Below are 27917 nucleotides of genomic sequence, written 5' to 3' on the forward strand. Positions count from 1 at the left end.
ACGAACCAGATATACTACTATTGGAAATAATGTGGTGAAAGTGGGCAGAAGCTACGCTATATTTGCTCAATTATTTTAAAAGACAGTTGGAAGTAACACAATGGATGCAAACTGCCGCTAAAATCCACGGAAGAACAATACGAAGTTTGTTAAAACAACATGGCGCCTGACAGTCGACACTTTAACATACAAAGAAAACTTAAACGTGTCGTTTCAAAACAGTGTCATCGTTAAGCAGCAGGAGGACGTTTGTTAGCAGCTCAACCACTGAAACACAGCAGGTAAGATGAACTGATTCACGTTATGTTTCATCCGTTTGTCTTTATTGTCTCCACCAGGCCGAAGGCATGGGGAGAGATAGCCCCATATGTGCCCTCTCCCTACGCTCATTCTGTAGCTCCCCAGCTAACATTTCCCCGCTAGCTACCGCCTCCCGCTGTCGCCTTCACAGCGTAGCACGCCCGGGCTGGCTTGGACTTCCCCCCGCTGTCCTCGCGTCAAACGATCGCGCTCAGTTACTTTTTAATGCCTGGTGATTTACAGCGATTTACAGTCCCTCCTCACGCTGACGTAAGGCTTGCCTCCCCCGCCCGTCTCTCTCTCTCTCTCAGACAAGGATGTGCATTATATGTATAAAATACATAATTTTTTAACTATTGAATATAATTAAGTGGATTCTTCTTCTACTTCTTCTTCTTGCGGTTATATTTATTATTATTATTATTGTTGTTGTTATTAATAATAATAATAATAATAATAATAATAATATGTACCTGCAGACTAGTAATTGTAACTTTAGTTCAGGCTAGCCTCCCTAGCCTGGAGCCGAGGCTTTACCCGGCATGCATTGCAGTGTTGTTGTTTTTGTTGACTGTTGAATCGACGTACGGTGGAGGCAGAAGACAAGACTCTCCAACAAATGCTTATATTAGTTCTTACACAGTTTTTCTCCGGAGAAATTCAGTTGAAAGGTCAGTGTATTTTTATATCCGATATCTACCGTGTGTAGTGTAATTGCACGTGTTAGAATCGTTTCGATCTTTATCTGTGTATGTTTCCCTCTAGCTAGCTAGCCTAGCTACCTGGGCAATCTATTGTTTGGACGAGGGGATAGGGTTAGAATTAGCAAACGTATAACTCATGCTATTTTAAAAGGCTCTCTTTTGTAACTTCTTATTGTGTTGATAAGTCCTTAAACACAATTATTCGAATTAGATAAGATTTGATACGTTGCTTGTGTAGACTACATAAACAGCATTTAGCTGTAAATCACATTTTTTGTCATTCTTTGTTTCAGAACTTCTCCTATGGTACCACATCAATACAGCATGGGGTCTGTGTGTATGTGGGGTCTGCAAGGCTAAATCTTCGTCAAATGTCTGTCTTGCAAATGTAAAAAATATCACATAGTAGGCTAATGTTTAAAACAGACTTTTTTTGTTATTCTATTATAGGTGCAGATGCAGTGACCAAAATGAGCATTGCCATGCAGGTACGTTCTGAGCCATTTCTTTTACTCTTCTCTCTGTTGTCTCCTCTAAAGGAACTCACAAAAACTGCTCTGTCTGAACAGTTATTTGGTGGGAACCACTGAATTAAGTAATTACTTTTTGAAACAACTGAACGTTTTTTTACTAAAAACAAATTTCAATTTTGTATCTTTGTCTTTTCCTGTCTCTAAACAGTCTAAAGTCTCTAAAGTAAGTAGGCCTACTTACAACTACAATGTGTTCTTTTATGTATATTAAAGCTCATAACGTGCAAAGCACGGAGTTAACTGTCAACTAAGCTGTAAAGAGGGATGTGTTGTGTGATTATTAGCCCAATTCATCCCCGCTCAAAAGGCTTTTGCTAGGCCACAATTGCAAATAAAGATTTGTCTAATTACAACACATTTTGATTTAATTTTTGTCATTTTAGTCATTTTGTTGTTTTATTCTAAGCCTGATTTTTACACTTGGTTGCATGCTGAATATAGCTGGTCTACAAGCTCGCAGCACATTGTGTGCTTGTAGATCTTCTGTTTTCATCAAATTGATTTTATGTACATACAATGTTTATCATTTTGTTGTTACTGTGATTTCAGACACAGGACTTGGATCTGTTGGGCGTACAAACGGTAAGAACATTTCTACCACTGAATTAAGGTTGCATGCTACAAGCTCTCTTGCCTCAAGTTTGCTGTTACATTTGAAAGAAATTTGACTTGAATTTGATTTCATTTTACAGACAAGGTGACATGCTGTACAGAGCTGAGACATCGTTCTTTAATTTAAGGTAATTGTTCATTTTACCAAGGACAGAAAATTGGCACCCAACAATGTGTAACTGTGTACCATTGTTAGCATCATAACATTTTAAATGACTGAGGTGTATTATGATGAGTACTGTGGCACTCTGTGCCACACTATGAGCTTGTAGATCTGCTATTTTTCAACAGATAACAGCTTTTAAAATAATGTTTAAAACCTATGAGGCGACACAGATGCGTCCTCAGGTCTAAATGGGTTAAGGCAGTGGTTCTCACAGCCATCAAAACATTATCCCACATTTCACAGCAGTGATGGTAGGTAGGCCTATGATTAAGGTGAAAATAATTTATTTAATTAATTCTGTGATTTCAGACGAACTTTCGCTGGAGGAAGACCTATCGACTTCAAATGCAACCTCTGCTGGAAAGGCTACCACCAGTCGGGTTTCCCTGACCCTCTACTATACGCAACATCCAGACCTCAAGGAACGCACTTCCGTGCTCGGACATACAGACACGGGGACATACACACATTGCTACGCTCAGAAACTCCTGACTCCACTCAGAAGAGAATTGGTGTTTTAAAGACTTAAGCACTTAAACTTGAGAACTGATAAGTCTTCTAAATCCTCACAGATTTTAGTTAAAACGTTTGCTGCAAAAGAATATATATTTACAGATTTGTGCCACATTTTCACGATGTTTCAAAATTAGCAAATCTACAAGCTCGTTTTCAACAGCTTACAGCTTTTTAAATAATGGTTAAAGTGGCTAAAACCAGGGGATCTTGGACTTCAGTGACAGGGACCTGGGGTCTGAGAGCCGGAGACGTTGGACAGGGTGCATTCTGGAACTTCTGCTGGCGGCCACCACCAGTCAGGCTTCATAAAGGAAGGAAACGGACAGGCACGGCAGGCAGCTCATCAAACGGTGGTCCGTGGCTCAAATGCTGAATAACTTTGGCATGAAAAGGGTTCAAACCCACCGATATAGGGGTTTCCAAATGGACTCTTGAATGTATGCTGCACGATTTCTTGCTCAAAAGGTGAATCTCGATTGTGTGTTCTGTTTATTGCTGTGTAACTGTTATTGCAACATTACCGGGCTTACATAACTAACTCCACACAGAATAGACTTGGTGTTTATAAGAAATTAAACTTGAGAACTGATTCCATCCTAAATCCTCACAGATTTTAGTTAAAACGTTCACTGTGTTTGGGCCACATTTTCACAATTTTTCAAAAATAGCAAATCTGCAAGCTCGTGAGCTTGTAGATCTGCCAACAATCTAACGACTTTTAAAATTATGGTTAAAGTGTTAAAATGGTATGACTGTTTTCTGAAAAGCCTAGATGTTTCTGTATCATTGGTGTTCAAACGATTTACTCCAATCTGAAAATATGTCGTTCCAGGGACCGCACTACGAGCTTGTAGGTCTGCTATTTAGTCTTATCCTGAAAATGTGCAAATCTTTGAATATATATTGTTTCAGAGCAAACGTTTTTAACTCATCTTTGCTTCTGGGTAGTCCCTGGAACAACATATTTTCAGATACTGTAGGTGTCAGCGGCCAATTTCATAATATTTCTGGGGTCCTTGACATAACATAATTTGAGAACCACTAATATAGAAACATAGGTTTTTCTGAAAACTGTGTGGAAATGTGGACACAATCTTATCCAACATGTTCTGGTGGTTTCAGTAAAGTTGGTGTTTTACTGTTTTATAGATTTTAGAAGCCAGTGGTTCTCAAAGAGTGGTCTTAAAGTGCATTCTCAGCAAAATTACATAAAAATCAACCACTTGTATTCTAAACTTGGTTGTTTACATATTTTTTCTATGTGCCTATGTTTAATGGCTGTCTAAATGATTTCATTGTAACTTTTTTTTTCCTAAAACAAAATTAAGTATACATTTGCTGCTTTATTATGTTTCTATAAATATGTGGGAGGGAGGTGAGCATGGGGGAGGAGGGGTGCGGGGTCGCAATATATATGGGGGGGGGGGGGAGTGGTGTCAAAAGACAGCTCCACGCTGTCCTGCTGCTGCCTTCGGTAGCTGACGTTCGAGGCGCGGCAGAGTAGCGGGGCGCCGGCTACACGCGCGTCGGCGCGCACAGCACACGCTGATCAAGAACGACGCGGCCACATCGTGCGACGCGCCCGGCGGAGGACACGATCGGCGGCGCGCGTGGACCGCCTCACGCAGGCGGCGCGCGATGACTTGCTAGCTGGGTCCGAGATGAGGTCACACACTAGGCCCCTCCCACACGTTTCAGGAACGGCGCAAGCTTCCGCAATATACGTTTCTTATCCTTACCACACCATTAATCCAAAACGTGTATGGACCATGCACCTTTACACTAATTCATACATAGGAGCGGCGCAGAAAATCCCGCCGCTCCTATGTATGAAAGCCTTTACGTCCCGTCTTTTGTCAGTCGCTTCCATGTTTATCAAGGAAGTGTGCGTGTGCGCGTGCATGTCGAGTGAACTGAAGTCAGTTGGAAATTTTCGACCAGGGGAGGCGCCGGGGAGGCGCTAAAGCTTTTCAACTTCCTTGATAAACATGGAAGCGACTGACAAAAGACGGGACGTAAAGGCTTTCATACATAGGAGCGGCGGGATTTTCTGCGGCGCTCCTATGTATGAATTAGTGTAAAGGTGCATGGTCCATACACGTTTTGGATTAATGGTGTGGTAAGGATAAGAAACGTATATTGCGGAAGCTTGCGCCGTTCCTGAAACGCGTGGGAGGGGCCTAGTGTGTGACCTCATCTCGGAGCTACAGAATGAGCGTAGGGAGAGGGCACATATGGGGCTAGGGGAGAGAGTGTGTGGTGTGTGGTGCGTGGTGCTAGTTTCCTGTATCCGATTTGGATGAAATCAGATCAAAATGAAATGACATCATCCGTCGCCGATGTTCTAACGGCGACAGAATGCGTAGCTGTCCTCGCAAATGCCACTTTTTTTCTGTCACAATGCCAACACATACCCTATCCGTTATCCGATCCGATTCTCGGGCACTCGCATTGCGATGTGGACCTTAGCCGCAGATCAGTATAAGCCTGGGACCGAGGCCACTCAGGGCACTGTCTTGTGAGCTAATCTAGTGAGCTAATTTAAGGCTTCCGGTGGACGATCTCTTCAAAATAAGAGTACCTCTAGAGTATTGAAAAAAAGTTTAATTTGCACATTAAAACTACAAATTAAGCATTTAAATGATGCTATAAGACACACATTATGTTTCTGTGTAAAAACAAGTAATTAAATAATAATAATAATAATAATAAAGTTATCTAAATGGATAAATGCTATTCACTGGAGTGCATGGACTTCATAAAGTGGACACTGGACAAAAGACGGCTCCGCGAGGCAACTATCTGGACATACCCACGCATCCGGGGAGATGTCCTCTACCACACCCCACTCTCCGCTAAGCGGGAGAGGTGTAAAATTGTAAAAAATCCAGTGTCCATTCTGGGTCCGGAAACGGTAATTTATTTGCATTGACCCCAGTAGAAGGGCTCCAGCTGTGAATTTTACACCTCTCCCGCTTAGCGGAGACTGTGGGGTGGTAGAGGACATCTCCCCGGACGCGTGGGTATGTCCAGATAGTTGCCTCGCGGAGCCGTCTTTTGTCCAGTGTCCATTCTGGGTCCGGAAACGGTCATTTTTTTGCATTGACCCCAGTAGAAGGGCTCCAGCTGTGAATTTTACACCTCTCCCGCTTAGCGGAGACTGTGGGGTGGTAGAGGACATCTCCCCGGACGCGTGGGTATGTCCAGATAGTTGCCTCGCGGAGCCGTCTTTTGTCCAGTGTCCATTCTGGGTCCAGAAACGGTACATTTCTTTGCATTGACCCCAGTAGAATCTCTGCTGCTGTGAATTTTACACCTCTCCCGCTTAGCGGAGACTGTGGGGTGGTAGAGGACATCTCCCCGGACGCGTGGGTATGTCCAGATAGTTGCCTTGCGGAGCCGTCTTTTGTCCAGTGTCCATTCTGGGTCCGGAAACGGTAATTTTTTTGCATTGACCCCAGTAGAAGGGCTCCAGCTGTGAATTTTACACCTCTCCCGCTTAGCGGAGACTGTGGGGTGGTAGAGGACATCTCCCCGGACGCGTGGGTATGTCCAGATAGTTGCCTCGCGGAGCCGTCTTTTGTCCAGTGTCCATTCTGGGTCCGGAAACGGTAATTTTTTTGCATTGACCCCAGTAGAAGGGCTCCAGCTGTGAATTTTACACGTCTCCCGCTTAGCGGAGACTGTGGGGTGGTAGAGGACATCTCCCCGGACGCGTGGGTATGTCCAGATAGTTGCCTCGCGGAGCCGTCTTTTGTCCAGTGTCCATTCTGGGTCCGGAAACGGTAATTTTTTTGCATTGACCCCAGTAGAAGGGCTCCAGCTGTGAATTTTACACCTCTCCTGCTTAGCGGAGACTGTGGGGTGGTAGAGGACATCTCCCCGGACGCGTGGGTATGTCCAGATAGTTGCCTCGCGGAGCCGTCTTTTGTCCAGTGTCCATTCTGGGTCCGGAAACGGTAATTTTTTTGCATTGACCCCAGTAGAAGGGCTCCAGCTGTGAATTTTACACCTCTCCCGCTTAGCGGAGACGGTGGGGTGGTAGAGGACATGTCCCCGGACGCGTGGGTATGTCCAGATAGTTGCCTCGCGGAGCCGTCTTTTGTCCAGTGTCCACTTTATAAAGTCCATGCACTCCAGTGAATAGCATTTATCCATTTAGATAACTTTAATTACTTATTTTTACACAGAAACATAATGTGTGTCTTTACAATAACTGTAATGTAATAATAATACTAATAATGTAATGTAATAATTATTTAATTAACGAATTAAATAACCTTATCTTATTCTGAAGGCAACCGGATGTCTTAAATTAGCTAGCTCTCAGACAGGAAGTTCTAAATTAGCTCATAAGACGGAGCCGCTACTCAGGCTAGCCGTATGTTTTGTTATTAAAACAGGAAGACAACCCCGTCTTCCTGTGACTGTCTATCTCCATAAACGTTTGTTTCTGACGGGGTTCGAACTTTGTCCTCCGTTTGTCGGCATAAAGTTCCCCAGTCATGGAGCGTATGCCTACTACAGTGAGCCATTCTAGCCATGACAATTTGTAATCTAATCAAATCATAGGTTATAAAAGCAGCCATCACAACTCAAAACGAACTGGGAACTAGATCAACTTGAAATCTCATTCATCACACCGATTTCCAAAACGGCTACATATTTGTTTTTAACATCACCATCTCACCATCATCACCTATATAAGTTCACCTTATGGTAATTAATGTTATACAGGCCACATAGAAATAGTAAATATGATAGCTTAAAGAAGTAACAATTTCTTTATAACATGACCTAAATATGCCCAAAAGCCACATTACACTGACGTGACTTGGTCAGTCAATGTGCTCCAAATTATCAAAGCGAATGGTGCTAATGGTTCTGCAGTTTCACACACAATATTCTGCCCATTTAAAGCGTCAAAATAAACGCATCAACGGATGACTGAATAAATAAATAAATAATTGTCAACATCTCACAGGATTCGAACTCCTCCCAATGTCAGCAGGAGCACACCAGTCTGAAGCATAGCCCAGTGTGCCATTATGTGCACTTCATCTCTGAACAATAAAGGTTAGGTTTAGGTGTGTTGCCCCGTGGGAGGTTAGGGTTAGGGTGAGGGTTTGAGATAGCTTGTAGTTGTAAGACAAATGACTGGTCTACTCTAACCAATGACTATATAGTCTAAACTAAATACTACACCCCCCTGGCTCCTCTGACTACCTTTATTCCTTCTATCCCTATTTCTATTTGGTCTTTGGCATCGTTTTTGTTTTCAAAAAGCAAGATTCTGTAGGCTACGATGTTTTTTTGAATATTTTATTTGTTCTCACTTTCTGATTGATTGATTGAAACATTTATTTAACAGTTTGCAGAAACTCTGTCGTCGAGCCTAAGCCATTCCAGCCTGTCAATGGGCAGGGGTGAGGTGGGTTCGGGGGGTGAGGCCAAGTAGGAGCCTGACCTGTTTTGGGAAGTCTGTAGCCTAGTTTATGAAGGGATTCGAACCCCTCCCTTTGGCAGCATAACGTTTGCTAGACCTGGAGCATAATCCAACACGCCATTCCTAGCAACAATATTGTGCAATCATATTCAAATGATAGAGTATAAAACCTTGCAGCCATGAAAATAAATGGGACATGGACCTGTAGATTAAGGTGAGATCTCATTCACCACAGGCACATTTATTTCCAACAAGACTGTTTAATAGCCTACAGATTGGTTGCATATCTCCAACCATCATCATCACCTAAATTCACCATTGGCCTATCGTCATTGTTATACAGGCTGCTCAGAAATAGTAAATAATAAATATGACACGATAGGTTAGATTTGTTTTCAAACATGAGACTAAATATGCATGGCAAAGTGTTTGAGAAGCCAATGTGGTAGGCTACCATTTACAAATGATTGAATATTGACATATTGACATATTGATATGATGTAATTTCGGAAAGCCAGGCATTGGAGTGTCCATCAGAAAGTGAGAACAAATTAAATATAAAAAACATTGTAGCCTACATAATCCTTTTTGAAAACAAAGAATATGCCAAAGACCAAATAGAAATAGGGATAGAGAAGGAAATGTAGACAGAGGAGAAGAGAGAGTGCCAGGGGCCTCAATCATTCAGTGAGTGGGGATTAGATGGAGGGGAGTCAAGAAAGGATTCCAGATCCAGATTGAATATCCAATTATTTCTAGGACATTATTTATCTGTCTACCCAATGTTTGAGAGAAGTAATGTCCTAGAAATAATACTAGGGTGGTTTAGGTAGACTTCCACTGGAGAGGTAGATGGTAAAAGCCCCAAAAACCACAAAGTTTGGGAGTGAACCTTGCATAGTCTTCTGGAACTCCAAAGATGGCATCAGTGCTCAGTATGTGGGAAATATTTGAGATTGTAAATATTTTGGACATTGTGTCAAAGTAATTATTCCAGAACGGACACGACTAAAACATGTGGGTTAAATTCCAGTGTGAAGAATAACGTTTCTCACAATCAGTCACATTAGGATGTTAACAGTTAAGCTTGAATCTAATGTAATCACACAGAAATAGGTTTTAAGATGCAGTTGCAGCATCTGCAAAGGCATTAAGGCAACAACATGTTCACTTAGCCTACAGAGACTTAACAGTTCAGGACGGCACCAAATAAAATCTCTCTCAGATACTCTGAACAACATGGCACCCTCAAGGGGAAACCCCCACACCATTTACACAAAGAGCGAAGATGCATGGTAAATCAGCCAACACCTGTATGATTCAAAAGTCGTGTTTAAATTTTTCACATCCCATACACGGTACACAAGAGTACAATTCTTGCCATTTTTCTACAGTGTAAACATGTCAGATTGCTAATGATCACCTCAGTGATTACAGTCTGCTCAATGCTGATGGAGCATGTGACATCGATTGGCAGTGTAGAAATGCACCATCAATTGACTTTGGTAGGGTTGAACTTACACAAACTACTACACAATTAGGGATAAATGCATCAAATCAAGAGAGACATATGACATATATGCCTCAGTAAACTAGAAACACAGGTAAAGCAAAGACAGTCTAATCTAAACAATATAGCCTACTATCCAAATTAGAATTTGTACTTTGAAAACCATAGGATAATGTAAACAATGAACTCAGCATCTGTCTAAATAACATTGCATTTAAATTAAAATTTAACCTTTGCAGAAGTCTGCATGTCCAGACTAGGTCAAGAGCCACAAGACTGGTTATGTTTTTTGGGCCCTAAAAAAAAAGTGTAAAGTGAGGAGCACTATCATACATTTTCACGTCCTCACTTTTCTGTCATCACTTTATCCTCACATTCCATGCTCAGCCAATCAAATAATCGCTATGGGGTACACAAACACAAAATTGAGCATAGTAGGGGCTAGCACCCCTACAAAATACACAAAGATTTATATAGTCCATTGACTTGTCTGCCACAGAATCAGAATCGGAAGCCTTTATTGCCATACATGTAAAACATAGGAATTACTACAGTTACAAATGCAGTTACCACAGCTGCCATGGACGGAACGGCGCTATATTGGGTTATGTGCAGGCTGGGCACAACCACTTGTGGTTGTAATTCCTACACACACCCAGTGGAACTACAATGCACATGTAGATCGCATTGAATCTGAAAGAAGATGGATATATTGTCATTGTTTTGGTTAATAAGCATGTGCTCTCCATGTAAAGAGTGCTCTCCATGTAAAGAACTGTAATGGTTTCCTACCCAATTATCCATAGCTGCTGTCCCCTTGTGGACTTCCCCACAAAAACGACACAGATGTGTCGGATCATCTATTCAAAAATATTTAAATTGCACATTCAGTTAATTGAAGTAAAATATTTTGGTTTGATGAAGATGAAATGCATTTGATTTAACCCTACCAGAATTCTCCATGAGAATGATTCCCATGCTGCATCTGACTGTATCGATGTCCAGCAGGTCCTCCTCCACCCTGGTGCCCAACACCAACATCTCTGCAAGCTTAAATAATAATAAAGTTAGTGTTAGCCGTGTTCTTTAAGAATGCATTACATTGTTAGGATATATAATCTTACTTTGCACACAAACACCCCACATGCTGTGGGATCCCTTTGGCGGGGATGGGGGATTGTTTCACAGCACCACCGCCGTGAAATGGTTCCCGCTCTCATCCGGCGCATATAAGCTCTGAAGAAGAAAAAGTTTGTTACTTGCATATCCGAAAACATTGAACAATTACAATGAATCTTGATTTACTTGCCTTGTTGCGTTTGCAGCCTGTTTAATCCCTTCTTCTTGGGCACCCATTGGGTCAATCATGACCACACGGTCCTCTTTGGGATACAACTAAGCCTTTGACGTTTTAATTTGAATTGATTAAAGGTCACTTACTAGCAGAGTATAGTGGCCTTTTTCACACACCACCCCCACAATGACCTCCCAGTCCAGGGCATCAATCTGCAAGTGATCATTTAATTTGTTAAGATATCTGGCCTCCCTGCCAAACATGAGGTAGTACGGCGAGTATTTGGTTGTCAACTGTTTCTTTGTCCTCAGGGCGAACATTATGGGTTGGAGGTGTTTGTCCCACAGTGTGGGGTGCTTGTTACAGAGTCCTGTAAGAGACCTGAAAATAGCCACATAACATAAGAGCAGACATTCAGACGCTTTTAATGTACACCAGTCATGTTGTAGAGGTGTATCTGACAAGTTGACAGTATGCAACGTACCTCTGGATGGTGCCGTTCATCTTTTCTACCAGCCCATTGGTTTGGGGGTGGTATGGGGCAGAAAAGCTCCGCTTGATGCCCATAATTCACCTAAAATTACATTTTCCATTAAGAATAAATGGGGATTCGTAACATTTGACACAATATTTAAATACATAACACTACAATTAACATTCCGATCAACGATTTGAGTCCCTCCCCAACTATACACAGAAAAAAATGATAGTTTACCAATACAAATGTAAAGTAGCTATAAACATTTTGTTTTATTTTTAGTATTCAGACAGCGAGCAATGGATTTTACAATTACACAGGCACTAGGATGCCATCACAATAATATAAACTGTAATAGTGGAATAGTGAAATAGTGTAATAAGTTCAATAGCCCTAATAGCGTAATGTGCAAATTTGGCACATACCTAAATGTATATATCTATTGTTTGTGCTAAATTGTCAACAGACGCTGGGGGGCCCCGAATTTGTAGACCCAGTCCAGGACGCAGTCTGTCACCACCTGATTGATTGAAAATTGGATTCACTTTTTTTTCTTTTTTTTTTCTTTTTATTGTAGAATGGGTGAATTTCATCAGGAAATTTAAAGACGTACAGAAAGAAAGAAAAAAAAAGATTTATTTTACCTCTGCCTTTTTGTTTGGCAGTGGATATGCCTCCGACCACTTCGTAAAATAATCCACCATGACACAGATGTTGGTAGCCCATCTCAGCAAATGTAGATGCATGCTATATTCAGTTGAACACTCACAGTGATTGGCTGGTATTGGACCTTCTCCTTGAGGTTGCCTCTCTTCACCTGGCACTCAGGACACTCCTTGATCTTAAATCAAATGATATGAACATTAATGTATATCACAGGCCTTATTGGTCAAGCACAAACAGTAAGTGAAGGTGATCTACAAGCACATGCATTTAAATTGATGCTTCAATTTGACATTGTTTTCCTAAATTGGCCAGCATGTACAAAGAATATTAATTTGGATGAAACTTGACCCCTCCAACTTACCCATTTGCGGATGTCATTCTGCATTCCAGGCCAGTAATATTGGCTGATCACTGCGTCAAACTCATGGGTCTTCTCCACACCGCAGTGACCACCGATATCACTGGCATGTAATTCCCTAAAGAGGGCAGAGGCCTCAGCAGCCGATGACACCACCTGTATAGGTAAATAGCATATAGAGATGAGATTGACAGATACTGAAAGGACCACTTCACCACTTTTCAACCCATCTTCATATGATTTATATATAGCCTAATTGCATTCATCCTCACTATATGAAGACAGGTTTAAAAGTGGTGAAGTGGTCCTTTAAGATTCCTCTTTTGATCAATTAAATAGTTTGAGCACTAAAAGTAACCATGAAACACATTTACCTTTGCATAATGGTTCTCCTCGTTCTTGCGGCGCTGGCAGAGGTAATGAAGGACTCCATCTAGTACAGATGAATGAGAAATGTAAAGCAGAGCTTTCCAAGATACTTTAAGACATTTGATCATCTACTCAGGTGTATGTGAACGCCACAGTTTTAGAGTTGATCAATTCTGTATTTATATATTTGATATTCTAATCATTACATTTCTAATTGTATAAGACAAATATATTATGTAGAATTGATAGTGTGACAGAATACATACCCTTAAGCATATAGTGCTCAGCCGTCCTCTTGAAATTAAATGTCCCCTGCGGGGTTATGGCACTGGCAGGAGGGATGATACCATGGAGTTTATACTATACCTTACTGGGTCCATATCTACACTATATACTCTATGCTCTTCTAGTCTATACTAAGCTTTATACTATACTCTATACTAACTATACTCTATACTATACTCTATATACTCTTTACTCTAGTCTATACTATGCTCTATACTAACTATAATCTATACTATACTATACTCTTTACTCTATACTATGCTCTAAACTATGATCTATACGCTATCTATATATGCTATCTTTACTTTACTTGCTCGCTCTTTGTCTCTTGTCTCTTTGTGTCTTTGTGCAGAACCTGTTTGTTAATCACACCCCAATTACTCAGGTGTAAGTGATCACTGATCGGGCAGCAATGGCTCAGGGGTAGAGTAAACGCATGGTGAACGCAGGGTTGCCAGTTCGATCCCAGCTTCCCCCAGAGTTGGTGTCAAAGTGTCTTTGAGCAATGTCCCCCATTCCGGCTTTTTGTCAATGACTCGCTCGGCGGTGCCTCACGTGGCTCAAGGCCACCAGACACGGCGCGCCTCTGTCATTGACATCAGTGACAACTGTGACATTATCACATACTGAAACACTGAGTATGCCAGTATAGCCATATTGTCCCTATTCTATTGGAAGGTGCTGATAACAGATAGTGTGTATAGAATGGCGCACATGCTTCTGACTGGTGCACAGATGCTGACAGTTCAAAACTTCGAATCCCATGAGAGCCTTTTATTTATATTCATCCATCCGTTGATGCGTTTATTTTGACGCTTTAAATGGGCAGAATATTGTGTGTGAAACTGAAACATTAGCACCATTCGCTTTGATAATTTGGAGCACATTGACTGACCAAGTCACGTCAGTGTAATGTGGCTTTTGGAGAGACAGCGAGATCAATTCGTGGCGGTGGCGACTCGCCACGACCTATTTTTTTACGCCATGACGTATTCTTCATTATCCGCCATGGCAGAACAAAATCCGCCGTGGCGAGTACAGAATCCGCCGTGGCGGAGACTCGCCACGACCTATTTTTTTACGCCATGACGTATTCTTCATTATCCGCCGTGGCGAGTACAGAATCCGCCATTGTTTTTTTTTTTTTTCGTGCCGTGGTGCAGGTTTTATTGTCCTAGTAGTACTATTCTCGGAATTATTTCATCCTCTTGTAGCGTAACGGTTAGCGCTCTCGCCCCTATAGTCAAGGCACTGTGCCGGGCCAGGTTCGATTCTTGCAAAAAACAAACTTTTTTTTTTTAAAGTTATTTTTTTACCCGTACATACAGTGTGTGTGCGTGCGTGCGTATACAGTGTGCGTGCGTGTATGCGTGCGTATACAGTGTGTGTGTGTGCGTGCGTGCTTCATCGTATTTATTATTATTATTATTATTATTATTATTAATATGCAGGTAATAATAATAAATACGATGAAGCACGCACGCACGCACGCACACACACACTGTATACGCACGCATACACGCACGCACACTGTATACGCACGCACGCACACACACTGTATATGCGTGCGTGCGTGCTTCATCGTATTTATTATTATTACCTGCATATTAATAATAATAATAATAATAATAAATACGATGAAGCACACACACACACACACACACACACACTGTATACGCACGCACGCATACACGCACGCACACTGTATACGCACGCACGCACACACACTGTATGTACGGGTAAAAAAATAACTTTAAAAAAAAAAAGTTTGTTTTTTGCAAGAATCGAACCTGGCCCGGCACAGTGCCTTGACTATAGGGGCGAGAGCGCTAACCGTTACGCTACAAGAGGATGAAATAATTCCGAGAATAGTACTACTAGGACAATAAAACCTGCACCACGGCACGCAAAAAAAAAATAAACAATGGCGGATTATGTACTCGCCACGGCGGATAATGAAGAATACGTCATGGCGTAAAAAAATAGGTCGTGGCGAGTCGCCGCCACGGCGGATTCTGTACTCGCCACGGCGAATTTTGTTCTGCCATGGCGGATAATGAAGAATACGTCATGGCGTAAAAAAATAGGTCGTGGCGAGTCCCCACCGCCACGAATTGATCTCGCTCCACCTGGGCTTTTGGGCATATTTAGGTCATGTTATAAAGAAATTGTTACTTTAACCTATCATGCATCATATTTACTATTTCTATGTGGCCTGTATAACATTAATTACCATAAGGTGAACTTATATAGGTGATGATGGTGAGATGGTGATGTTAAAAACAAATCTGTAGGCTTATTAAACAGCCGTTTTGGAAATCGGTGTGAATCTGAATGAGATTTCAAGTTGATCTAGTTCCCAGTTCGTTTTGAGTTGTGATGGCTGCTTTTATAAGCTATGATTTGATTACGATTACAAAATGTCATGGCTAGAATGGCTCACTGTAGTAGGCATACGCTCCATGACTGGGGAACTTTATGCCGACAAACGGAGGACAAAGTTCGAACCCCGTCAGAAAAAAAACGTTCATTTATTTACGGTATGTATTTATTATTTCATCGATGCGTTTATTTTGACGCATTACATGGGCTGCATAGTTAATGTATGTGACGCATATGTTTACTCATAGTTGCATTTATAAAACGAATTGTTGTACATAGACAGTCACAGGAAGAAGGCGAGTGTCTTCCTGTTTCTCAACAACAATCACAACAACAAAATACAGGGTGTGCAACCACAACCCAATGTGAGTGTCCGTCCGTCTCCCCGACGCTTCTTAATCCAAACGAGAATCAGATCGGTATGTTTTGATAAGTTGGCATTGACGAGAACAGCTACGCAGTGTGGGGTCCGTGTAGGACCACAATGGAACATCAGCAGTTACTAGGACGACGGAGACGCGATTTCAAGTTGATCTGCTTTCACGTTAATCTTTGTCACCGGCACCGTTAACCTGGTCGTTTATCGCATCGAAATTAGCAGAACATCAAGCTCACAAATAATTGTGTCCTCTGCGCACATTGTAGATGTAGACGCACATGTAGATCTGGTCAATTTTCATCATATGTCCCGTTCTTAAGACTTAAAATAATATTGGTTTATGAAGAGGTGCATAATATTGGTTTATGAAGAGGTGCGCTATCTTAGCAGACTATAAACTGTAGGTATTATTTTAACCTGTAATCAATGCATGCATGGTCGGTTGAGTTACTAAACAGGCTGCTGGCTTGCATTCACTGTGGGGTATTTTTTCATTATTTTTTTGTAGACATGGAAGACTGAAGCATGCAGCAAAGCAGAGAAAGCAAGCCCAAAATGGCAGTCAGGCTTCCACACTGACAGTTCACTGTCCTGTTGACTGCAGTGCAAACTATCCCAAAACACATTTTATTTATTTTTATTATAATTTATTTTGCCACTGAATTTCTATGTGGGATTTTGAGATTGGAGTGTTGGGTCCATTGGTTGCAGAAACAAGCTGACCTGTTTGAGACTTCAATTAAAAAAAAAAGTTTTTCTATGACTTTATTAACGTATTGTTCAATACTCACTATAGATGTGTATTTAGTGGGCTGCGCACGCTTTTCCGACACCCCAATAATCCGACAGGCAATAGTCCGACATGTGTCGCACCATTGTCCTCCATTCCGGCTTTTTGTCATTACCCGACAGAAGTTCTAGAAATAGTCCGAAAAGCATAGGTTAGACAGGACAATAGTCCGACACGGAAAACGGTAGATAAAAAAAGAAAATAGCTGATCTGCAAGCTCAACTTGCATCCTGCGATGCTGAGCGTGTGTTTCAACTTCATTGAGCGTGGCCAGCGCCGTGGTGTGTGTGTGTGTGTGTGTATGCGTGCATGTGTGTGTGTGTGTGTGTGTGTGTGTGTGTCGCATGCGTGCGTGCGTGCATGCGAACTTCGAGACTAGTTGTATGTCCGCCTGACAGTAGTGCATTACATTGTATTTCGATTTGAAATAAATAATGATGAATTGAAGTACTGTTGCGTGTGTGTGTGTGTGTGTGTGTGTGTGTGTGTTTTTGACAATAGACCACTTAGCACTTGATTTAACTATGAAAGAAATAAAGACTATTTAACTATGAAAGAAATAAAGACGATGAAGGATATTGTCAAGGGGTTGGCAATGATTGACACACTTGTTAGTACAGATGATTATGGACGTGTCTGATGAAATGTATGTTTCACTGATAGGCCATATAAAATACCATGACTCCCTCAAATGAAAATTAAAATCTAGTAGGCCTACAGTGGGTTAATTAGTAGGACCCGGAGAGTCATGGTATTTTATATATGGTGAAACATACATTTCATCCAGGGCGTACCCATTTTGACCCGCCCATATTAATAACAAGTGTGTCAATCATTGCCAACCCCTTGACGATATATCCTTCATCGTCTTCATTTCTTTCATGGTTAAATCAAGTGCTAAGTTGTCTATTGTCTAAAAAAAACACACACAGCACACACCCAAGCAACAGTAGACTATGGTACATCTATTCATCATTATTTATTTCAAATCAAAATGCAATGTAATGCACCACTGTCAGGTGGACATACAACTTGTCTCAAAGTTCGCACACATGCGACACACACACACGCTGGCCACGCTCAATGAACAAATACTGTATGTTCCGGTGAAGGTGAGAGAGAGAGAAAGATGGAGATTGAGAGAGAGAGAGAGCACAGCAGAATAGTGGAATTCTCAGTCAAATAAAGGATACAAAAAATTAAATATAGCCTACAGATTCGGACGTCTCTCACTCACTCAAAGCATTGCGGGTTGCGCAAAAAGTTGAGCTTGCAGACCAGCTATTTTCGCTATTTGCATAAGGGGGCTACTTGTAAGTATATGAAGGGGTTCCACCCCCCCCTCAATCTCTCTCTCTCGCTCTCTCTCTCTAAGTGCCATGCGCCTTTCTGACATAACAGTAGAAACCTTTGTCGGGGTAATGTTATGTCGGACTGTTGGGGTGAAAAAAGGGGAATTTCTATGGTCGGAATATTGGATTGTCGGAATAATGACTGACGTGGCAGTTTTACACACTCTAAACGCGTGAGGAATCATGAGGCAAGCAAGTTCCCTTTGTTGAAGTTTATTTAACGTGCACACCAGTACACGGATGCTGCAAGCACACAGGCGGGTCTCCAAGGCAGGCATGACGATACAAGCACAGAGATACAGTTTATATACAGTTATTCCCACCCACAAGGTGGACCCAGGGGCAGGACGCAGAAGTGAATACAAGCTCGTACCGATGAAAGGACCATTTGCTTGCAGACACAGGAAGAGAGGGGGATGGGGGGAACAGGTGAGGATAGGTTCCAGGATAGAGCCAAGTGTTAGGTTCTGTTCTCACAGCATGTTTCAGAGCTTCAAAGCTAACGTTGTCTAGACGAATTCAATGTATTCAAATGAGCTTCAAACGAGCTTTGATGATGGAAATTCCTCGTCAAATCCTTCCTCTTGTTAATTAAACAACAACTTAATTAAACAATAATTGTGAATTTTCCATCAATATCAAAAGAATACATCATAATACATTTGAAGAAAATACATAAAAAATAGAAGTACTTAACATATTTGAGCTAAGCAAGAGAATGACACAAGGGTTTAACAATCGTGGTTAGATAATCAAATAAACCAAGAAGTCCCTAAAAATTATACTAATACAGTACCCTGTTGAATCAATTTGACCTGTATTTAGCACTGCAAACTATAACATAACAAATAAAACAGAAAATATCATATATTCCAAACAATATTTCCTTTTCTTTTGGATCGTTTATTTTTTTGTTTTCTTATTACCATATCCAAAAGCACATCGTATTTTTGCACAAATGCAATGTGAAAGAAACCTCAGCACTATCGACTAAGAATTAGTTCATGAACAGGTGCTCCCACACAAAGAGCCTTTCAAGTTACTTGAAAAAATACCAATTTTAACCTGGCTTTCTTCTTCTCTCTCTCTCTCTCTCTCTCTCTCTCTCTCAGCACCCCTGATCTGGAGCGAGGACAAAATGCAGTCGGAGGAGGCTCCCAGTTCCGAATTCACCAAGATCCGTACTTGGCTTACCGATAACAAAAATTCACTCCTCATTGGTAAAACAGAATCTATTCTTTTTCAGAACCAAACATTCCCTCAGTAAGATCAATGTAAATGATTTCAAGGTCAGAGTTGATGACATGGTAATCTCCAGCAAATAATTACAAATATTACATATGAGGTCTGTATTCTTGACAAGAAACTGACAGTTGAAAGCATGGCAACAAAGGTGATCAAGAAAGTATCCAATCCAGCTTTATTTATAAAGCACATTTAAAACAACAAAGTTGACCAAAGTGCTGTACAATAAGGCAAAGCAATAATAAAACATAATACAATACGGTAATGAAAACATAATACAATGCAGTTAAACAGTCGGTAATACAACATTAATCACGGTTTAAAATTAAAGGAATAAAAGATAGTTTCAAGATGTGTTTTGAAATCGGGTAGTGTTGGAGCCAGCCTGACCAGCCTGACAGTTTAGGAGCAATGACTGAAAAGGCTCGGTGCCTCTTCTCTTCTCTCACACCTTGCCTTAGGGATGACAAGGAGCATTTTATTAGCTGACCTCGGTGATCTAGATGGAACATATGGTTTAAGAAGATCAGAAACAAACTGGCGCTGATCCATTTGAAGACAAAGACAAACTATAAAATCATAAAATGGATCCTAAAACATATGTGAATAAAAGTAAATAAAATAACAACTGGAGTCCCACTCAGGGCTCGACGCTTAGCATTTTTTCAAGTAGCACGTGTGCGCCTAAGTTGAAAAATCTAGTAGCACACAAATAATTTTAGGAGCACCCCTCCTATATACAGCTTTAGTCCCCACACGTCTCAATATTTGCCATTGACAATGAACGGAGAAATTAGGTCAAAATTCTGCTAAATATGACGTAAATTAAAACATGATGTATGATGATAAGAGTGCGCCTCACTTCACACAGGTGTGATTTTTCTTTAATAAAGTGATATGAGGTAGGGGCAGGCAATATGACAAAATATATCACAATATCTTTTCAGAAATTATCACAATATTGATATTCATCTGGATATCATATTTTTTTATATAATCTATATAATCAATTTGTTTTTATACTGATAGACTATTAGTTTGGTATGCAGATAGATAGATAGATAGATAGATAGATAGATAGTCAATTCATTTTATGAATGGATGGACATACTATCCGTTTTTATCTTGCTGTTCTATCATGGGAGTGTGACATTTAGTGCAGAGGCTACTCGATGGTGAATTAGTAATGTAACATTCTCCTTATGGACCTGGTCCTGAGCTAGCCACTGACTAATATATCCAGCCAGGTCGGTCATTCGTATTGCGCTGCTGCGCACACGCTTTTAGCGAGGTGCTTAGCAAGGGTTGTTTTGGTATACCGGTATACATCAATCCGTCCACTCCATGTGCGTGCGCACGTGCACTCTTTACGTGCGTGGCTGCACGCTGTTTCACCCACGTTTGGTTAAAAGGTATATCAAGTGATGTTTTAACATTACAAAATGTCTAAATAACTTTAGTATTCAACGTGTCGGGGTCCTAGCAACTCCTTCTGTCTTCTGTGCTACCAATACATGCTATCCTGTTGCGTTCGCTCCGCTGCTGACAGGGAAGAGAAGAGAACTGATCAGCAACACAGGGAGGGGCGGGGCGGTGGGAGCAAAGGGACAGATCTTCAAATGAAAACCGCATTGAGCCGCGACACGTTGTTAGCTTGTAGCTCTGCTCTTTTTGGCGAACGACACCGCCGTTCAGAAATATAAATGTAGGTATAGAACCGAGACTATAGAATGTGCACTTGCTGTAGACAGAGACTTGTCTTTATCACGATTGAATGGTCAAATCCTGTAGTCGCACCTGTGCTACAAATTGAATTTTACAACTCGCACAGTGATATTTTTAGTCGCAAATGCGAGTACCTAGTCGCACTGTCGAGCCCTGGTCCCACTAGATATATCGACCCAATCTAATTCACGTTGTTGACTATAGTCACCTCTGTGTTTGGGCACCACACTATATGTGCAAGCGTCGCAACTCACTCCCACCTATTTCGGACGAAGCGGAGTGTTTCACTGGGGTGACGTGGCTCATCCCCCAGCCAGGAGAATAGTCTGGTTGAATTTCCCCGGGATCATGAACACAGCCTTGAGCCAGTGTCATTGGGTCCCAAAGAATCGGGGGGGGGGGGGTTGTGCTAGGCTGTTATCCTACCAAGCCAGACGGAGCCTGATAGAACTTGCACGACAAGCCCTGACTCCCAGCCGTAGATTCACCCCAGACTCGAGCACCAACTGTCCTACAGTAACAAGTGGTTTGACAAGGGCCTATCTTACATAGGACGTGCCCCGACAACCTGTTGGGGCCGTCAATGTCTACTAGTGATACCACAAGTCGACACTGGTCTCCTCAGTTCCCGCTCCACGCTCCTAGCGTCAAGCTGTGCGTGGAGGTGCCTATTACGGACAGCCCCTGTATCGGTGGCAGACCCGGAACGAGGCCCAGCTTGGCGCTGGCCCTCCGGAGCCCCTTTCTTGAGCTCTATGGCTCTAACCTCACCTAGTCTCACCCACTGTTTGGACCCCGGATCTACCGCTAGGGTCTCAGGGTAGGTTTTGAACGACTGATGGCATGTTGGGGTGTCACGTTGTCGTTTGGGTGCTACTCACGATAGCACCCGTCCCAGTGAAGAGATTAGGGGTTACTGGGCTAACAGGGTGGAGACATAGCGGCGCTTGGACAGCTGGCATTGTTCAGAGTAGACCAAAGGAATCTTGGTTATATGCCTGCTGCGGTCGTGAATGAGGATACAGGTTATGTTACCCTGCTCTAAGGGCATACGCTAACCCGGCCGCATCTCCAGGGAGGATGGCGACCCGGCCCAGCTCGCTAAGTTACATCTCGGTAAGATATGAAGGCCAGAACCAGGTCAATGCGACCTACGGCCGATGAGTTGTTCCTGATCGGGCCCCCCCAGGACCGGGGAGGTCAGGGCGAAGACTTTGCCCTTCCCTGCGAAATCCAAGACCTCCCGCCTCAACGGACTGGAAATCTTTATACTGGAAATGAACTGTATTGCAGAGCAAAAGGAAAACAAACTATTTCTTAACTTAAATTGCAATGTCTTTATATTGTTTAAAGTAGATCAAACAAAAATAATACAACTGAACAATCAAAGTCTCTTCAAAATGTAACTGGAAATTCACTTCAGATTAGTTTTTCCCGTATTGTAATGATCCCCAAAAAGTAATCAAAGTAAACCGAGCGTTGGAAAAAAGAAAACATATATCCTCCTCACCCAACCTTTAAGTCAGAAGTCCTCGGCTGGTTCCTTTGTGCACAAACACTGAATTGTTCGCTTAGATTTCAAAGCTTCAGAAATGTCCGACCAAACTTTACTTCTTCCCACAACCAAAGTTCTTCGGTCAAACTGCGTATTGGTTAGAGTTCAGTTCTGATTTAGCTTAGTATTGAAAAGAGTGTGTTTGACAAATGAGTAACAACCACATCAAACACTCTTCTAACTGCCCAAAATGGAACCCAGGCTCGGTGCCTCACTTCCTGTTCCTTTATAGCTTCCTGGCAGTTCACTTCCTGGAATTGGAACTATTCCTAGAACTATTGCTCACATACATTTCCCCACAGCTCCCCAAATGACCAAACTGTCATTTTATCAACAGAAAATGTATGACCATGGTTCAACTACACAAAGCACAATATATTATATTCTCCGTACACTAAATATTCAACCATAATTTCAACCAATATATTCCCCATTATGTTTCATTTCTTTCAATACTCAATACAAGGACAGGAAATACATTCTTTCACACATTTTATGTGGCAGTGTTATTAAAGGCCTTATTCAATTGCTTCATTTCAGGCAAGTGTGTGGAGTCCAGACTGCAGGTGAAGATGAACTCTCCAGATGAGTGTGTGGAGTCCAGACTGCCGATGAAGATGAATTCTCCAGACTCAGGCAGACTCGTTTCTATTAAACGGGAACCTGAAGACATCTCTATTAAACGGGAACCTGAGGACATCTCTATTAAACGGGAACCTGAGGACATCTCTATTAAACGGGAACCTGAGGACATCTCTATTAAACAGGAACCTGAGGACATCTCTATTAAACAGGAAGCTGAAGACCACCCACACCTCAGTAAGTTTCATGTGCTCTTCCTTATTTCTTTAATATTTTTACTTCGTCTTATTTTCACTATACAATGGCAAAATATATCGTTGTACTGATAATATCCCGATATGTAAATTATACATCATTGGAATATCTCTTAAATTTAAGTTTGAAAGTTATTCTATGTCATGTTTTTTTCTTCTTACCATATCCAAAAGCACATTGTATTTGCGAAAGAGCATCAGCAGTTAGGGATGAAGGTTGAATGAGGGGGTTTAATGAGGGAGGAGAAGGAGGAGGAGAGGTTTTAGCAGTGGTTAGTGAGAGGGAGAAGGCAGAGAGGACTGAGTGAAAGTGGGAAAGGTCCTCTGATGGATTTGTCTTGCGCCACTTCCTTTCAGCTGCCCTGGCTGAGAGGTGTTCGTTCAGATCTGAGGGTTTCAGATAACCAGGGAGCCGGTGTATATGAGCTGGCCTGGATGAGAGAGGGCAGTGATGGTCGACTGCAGATAGTGTAGAGGAAGGATGAGGTTGCAGTGTCAGCTGAGAGAGAGAGGGGATGGACTCCATGGAGGGTAGAGGGGAGAGAATGGAGGACGAGATTGCGTCGGGTGGAGACGGTCGGAGGATGAGTATGTTTAGGTGGGAGGGTGGAGAGAGGGAGACGGTTATGAAGTGGTGGTCAGACCTAAGTAAGGGGGTAACGGAGAGGATGGAGTGAGAGCAGGCTCTGGAGAACATAGAACATTTTTTACATAGATTTTCAGCTACCACTCACATTTCAAGCTTTCATTGTCAGACTGTTTCATCTGTGAGGTCTGTTTGAAGTTGTTTCAGAATGTCATGATTCAAATATTTGCTGTAAGACCATTATTCATTTTGGGGGTAAAGTAACTTTTTGTATTTTGCTAACTTCTTGGTAAAACTTTCAGAATTGTAAAAACCTGTAGTTAGTAACTGTTTAGTCAATCTTATCTTGGTAGGTAATAGCTAATTTAGTAAAAAGAATGATTTACATTTTAGGAATCCAGTGTTGACTCGTGTTACTTTTTGTACTCCTAGACATCCTGCACATGGTTGTGTGTAAAGAGGAGGTTTCTCCGGAACAGGAGAGGAGCCCCAGTCTGCTCCAGGAGGAACCAGAGCCTCCACACATTAAAGATAAACAGGAGGAGCGTAAAGAGGAACAGGAGGAGCTACTTCAAAGACAAGAGGAGCCTGACGGGTCAACGTTGACATTACTAGCAGTGACAAGTGAAGATGACGAAGACATCTCTTCACACTGTTCTGAAGTTGAAGTCGATGTCGAGCTTGAATCTGACACTGAAGTCACTGAAGACGGTGATGATTGGGAGGAAACCAGTGGAGGTCAGTCATTGTTAAACATTGTTAACGACAAAAAAATAGATGATGAATAATAACAAAAATAACACAGGACTTGTTTGATGATGGAAGCTTTTCGAGTTGTCTGTACGCACCATTTGTAACCTGCCTTCGCTCCCCCTCTCACCCTGTCTGTGTCTCTCTCTCTGTCTGCCTGTGTCTGTGTCTCTCTCTCTCTGTCTCTCTCTCTCTCTCTCTCTCTCTCTCTCTCTCTCTCTCTCTCTCTCTCTCTCTCTCAGGAGCGAGGCCCCAGTCCTCCCACACTCAGTTATCCTGTTCTGAGTGTTCAAACCCCTTCACATCTCAGGTCCTCCTCCATAAACACATCTGGAGGAGACACAAGGACCTCTACTTCCAAATGCAATGGAATGGACAGATTACCTCAGCAGCCTGTCAGCAAATCTCCAGCCAGAAACAAGGAGACACTGATGAACCTTTAACTGAGCCTTTAACAGAACTAGGAGAAGTACAGACACATCAGCTGACTATCACAGGTAATAAAACACACATATGTAAACACTGTGACAAGAGTTTCAGTAAATCTAACCTGAAGAAACACCTGCGTGTCCACACTGGAGAAACGCCTTTCCAATGTAAACATTGTAACAAGAGTTTCCGTAATGCATCTCACCTGAAGTCACACGAACGTGTCCACACTGGAGAAAAACCTTTCCAATGTAAACATTGTAACAAGAGTTTCAGTAGTTCATCTCACCGGAAGAGACACCAGCGTCTCCACACTGAAGAAAAACTTTTCCAATGTATACACTGCGACAATAGTTTCACTAAATCAAACCTGAAGTCACACCAATGTGTCCACACTGGAGAAAATCCTTTCCAATGTAAACATTGTGACAAGAGTTTCATTGATTCAGGTACCCTAAATAAACACCAGCTTGTCCACACTGGAGAAAAACCTTTCCACTGTAAACTTTGTGGCAAGAATTTCTGTTCGTCAAATTCCCTGAAGACACACCAGCGTCTCCACACTGGAGAAAAACCTATTCACTGTAAACATTGTGACAAAAGTTTCACAAGGTCATCTGACCTGAAGAGACACGAGCGTATCCACACTGGAAATTCTTTCCAATGTGAACATTGTGACAAGACTTTCAGTCAATTACGTTCTCTGAATAAACACCAGCATGTCCACACTGCAGAAAAACCTTTCCCCTGTAAACTTTGTGACAAGAGTTTCACTTCAGCAGATTCCCTGAGGCAACACAATTATATCCACACCGGAAAACAAACTTTTCCCTGTGAACTTTGTAACAAAAGTTTCATGTGGTCATCTGACCTGCGGAGACACCAGCGTGTCCACACTGGAGACACTAGCGGCCGGTTCAAGCCCAAAATATTGGCCCTACCCGTGGAGTTAAGCCCGTGCCCGGCCCAACCCGTTATGGTACCGCAGTTCTACAGCCCGAGCCACTGTGAACATTGTGACAAGTATTTCTGTTCGTCAGATTCCCTGAAGACACACCAGCGTGTCCACACTGGAGAAAAACCTTTCCCCTGTAAACTTTGTGATGAGAAGTTCTGTACGTCAGATTCCCTGAAGACACACCAGAGTGTCCACGCTGGAGAAAAACGTTTCCACTGTACACTTTGTGACAAGAAATTCTGTTCGTCAGATTACCTGAAGAAACACCAGTATGTCCACACTGTAGAAGAATCTTTCCACTGTGAACATTGTGACAAGAGTTTCCGTTCGTCGAGTTCCCTGAGCACACACCAGCGTATCCACACTGGAGAAAAACCTTTCCCCTGTAAACTTTGTGAAAAGCGTTTCCGTTCGGTGGGTTCCCTGAGCGCACACCAGCATATCCACACGGGAAGACAAACTTTTTGCTGTAAACATTGTAACAAAAGTTTCTTTTGGTCATCTGACCTGCGGAATCACCAGTGTGTCCCCACAGGAGACACTATTATTATTTAAAAATATATATATATATTCCTGTGAGAGACACCCCAGGACAGGCAGTGGAGCACACAATTTGGCACAGAACCTGGAATGGAATAATACCATTCCACATTCTATGCCTTACCCCTGATACACCACCCGTCCCCACCTCACACAGATACTCATTATTGAATGATTCTTATATAGAGGGCTTAAAGTTCTCTGTCCTAGGAACGGATTTACATCCTGAGGATTTCATAGGGCCATTTCTGAGATCAGCGCAGATTTGCAAAAGAATACCGTAATTAAGGGGGAGTATTGTATATAGTGTAGCGATATGATGGCCAAAGCTGTGAAAATGCCTCCGTCTCTCGAGTCTACTGCTCTGACTGCTGCTTGCACAGAGCAGAATGGTACAGAGAGAGCCTAAATATGTTCATAGTAGCCAGTCAGAGGGGTTCTTTTAAATTAGCTTAGAGTAGTGATACTGTGGAGGATATATTTTCAACGCAAATGTGTATTGCCTCGTTGGTATAACAAGCACTGCTCTCGCTAGCTGGCCGCTAGCTGTTTAGTAGCCGTTAGCTGTTAGCTGCATGCATTGCCTGTCTTTTCACTGGTGTCTGTCCCTGGCTGTCAGCCTCCAACTCTACTGAATACTGAAGTTATAGAATGGAACTTTCAGGGAAGACAGTGATAAACTAAACCGTGGTTGTATTTATGGTCAGTTTATCACACACAGTGGTGGAGACAATTATGTTTTGCACTCCGTCCGTGTGTCCGTCCGTGTGTGTGTGTGTGGCTGGATGCCAACGACGAACCTCTTCCCCAAATATTCCTCAACGGCCTGTTATAGCGCCACCATGAGGCCGATTTAGGCAAAACACGTCCGTTATCAGCTAATCTCCGGCACCGTTTGCTCGATCCATGCCAAACTTTGCACACCCACTCCCTGGATGCCAATGACGAACCTCTGCCCCAAATATTCCTCAACGGCCTGTTATAGCGCCACCATGAGGCCGATTTAGGCAAAACACATTTCTGTAGATTACTCGTACACATTTTATCCATACATCACACAATTCGATATACACTATGTCCCTGCATCCCTCCAACGACGAACCTCTGCCCCAAATATTGCTCAACGGCCTGTTGTAGTGCTACCATGAGGCCA

General features: G+C 42.2%; 1 protein-coding gene across 1 annotated transcript; it reads left to right on the top strand.

The window, feature by feature from the left end:
• Nucleotides 1–27854, top strand: LOC308323836 (uncharacterized protein). Its single transcript, XM_080775688.1, has 5 exons — nucleotides 1–281; nucleotides 19253–19360; nucleotides 23206–23484; nucleotides 24520–24825; nucleotides 25080–27854. Exons 2-5 carry the CDS (start codon nucleotides 19279–19281, stop codon nucleotides 26777–26779), a joined length of 2367 nt encoding a protein of 788 aa, XP_080631814.1. The 5' UTR covers nucleotides 1–281; nucleotides 19253–19278; the 3' UTR covers nucleotides 26780–27854.
• The last annotated feature ends 63 nt before the right edge of the window (nucleotides 27855–27917 follow it).

Source organism: Protomyctophum bolini (genome assembly GCF_963924005.1).
Source record: "Protomyctophum bolini genome assembly, chromosome: 11".
Taxonomy (NCBI): Eukaryota; Metazoa; Chordata; class Actinopteri; order Myctophiformes; family Myctophidae; genus Protomyctophum; species Protomyctophum bolini.

What these genes read in the sequence shown, in the direction of transcription:
- LOC308323836 (XM_080775688.1), top strand. Translation starts at nt 19,279, where the DNA reads ATGCAGTCGGAGGAGGCTCCCAGTTCCGAATTCACCAAGATCCGTACT. An exon ending in TGAAGACCACCCACACCTCA is followed by an intron (nt 23,485 to 24,519) that starts GTAAGTTTCATG and finishes TTGTACTCCTAG; the next exon opens with ACATCCTGCACATGGTTGTG. An exon ending in TTGGGAGGAAACCAGTGGAG is followed by an intron (nt 24,826 to 25,079) that starts GTCAGTCATTGT and finishes TCTCTCTCTCAG; the next exon opens with GAGCGAGGCCCCAGTCCTCC.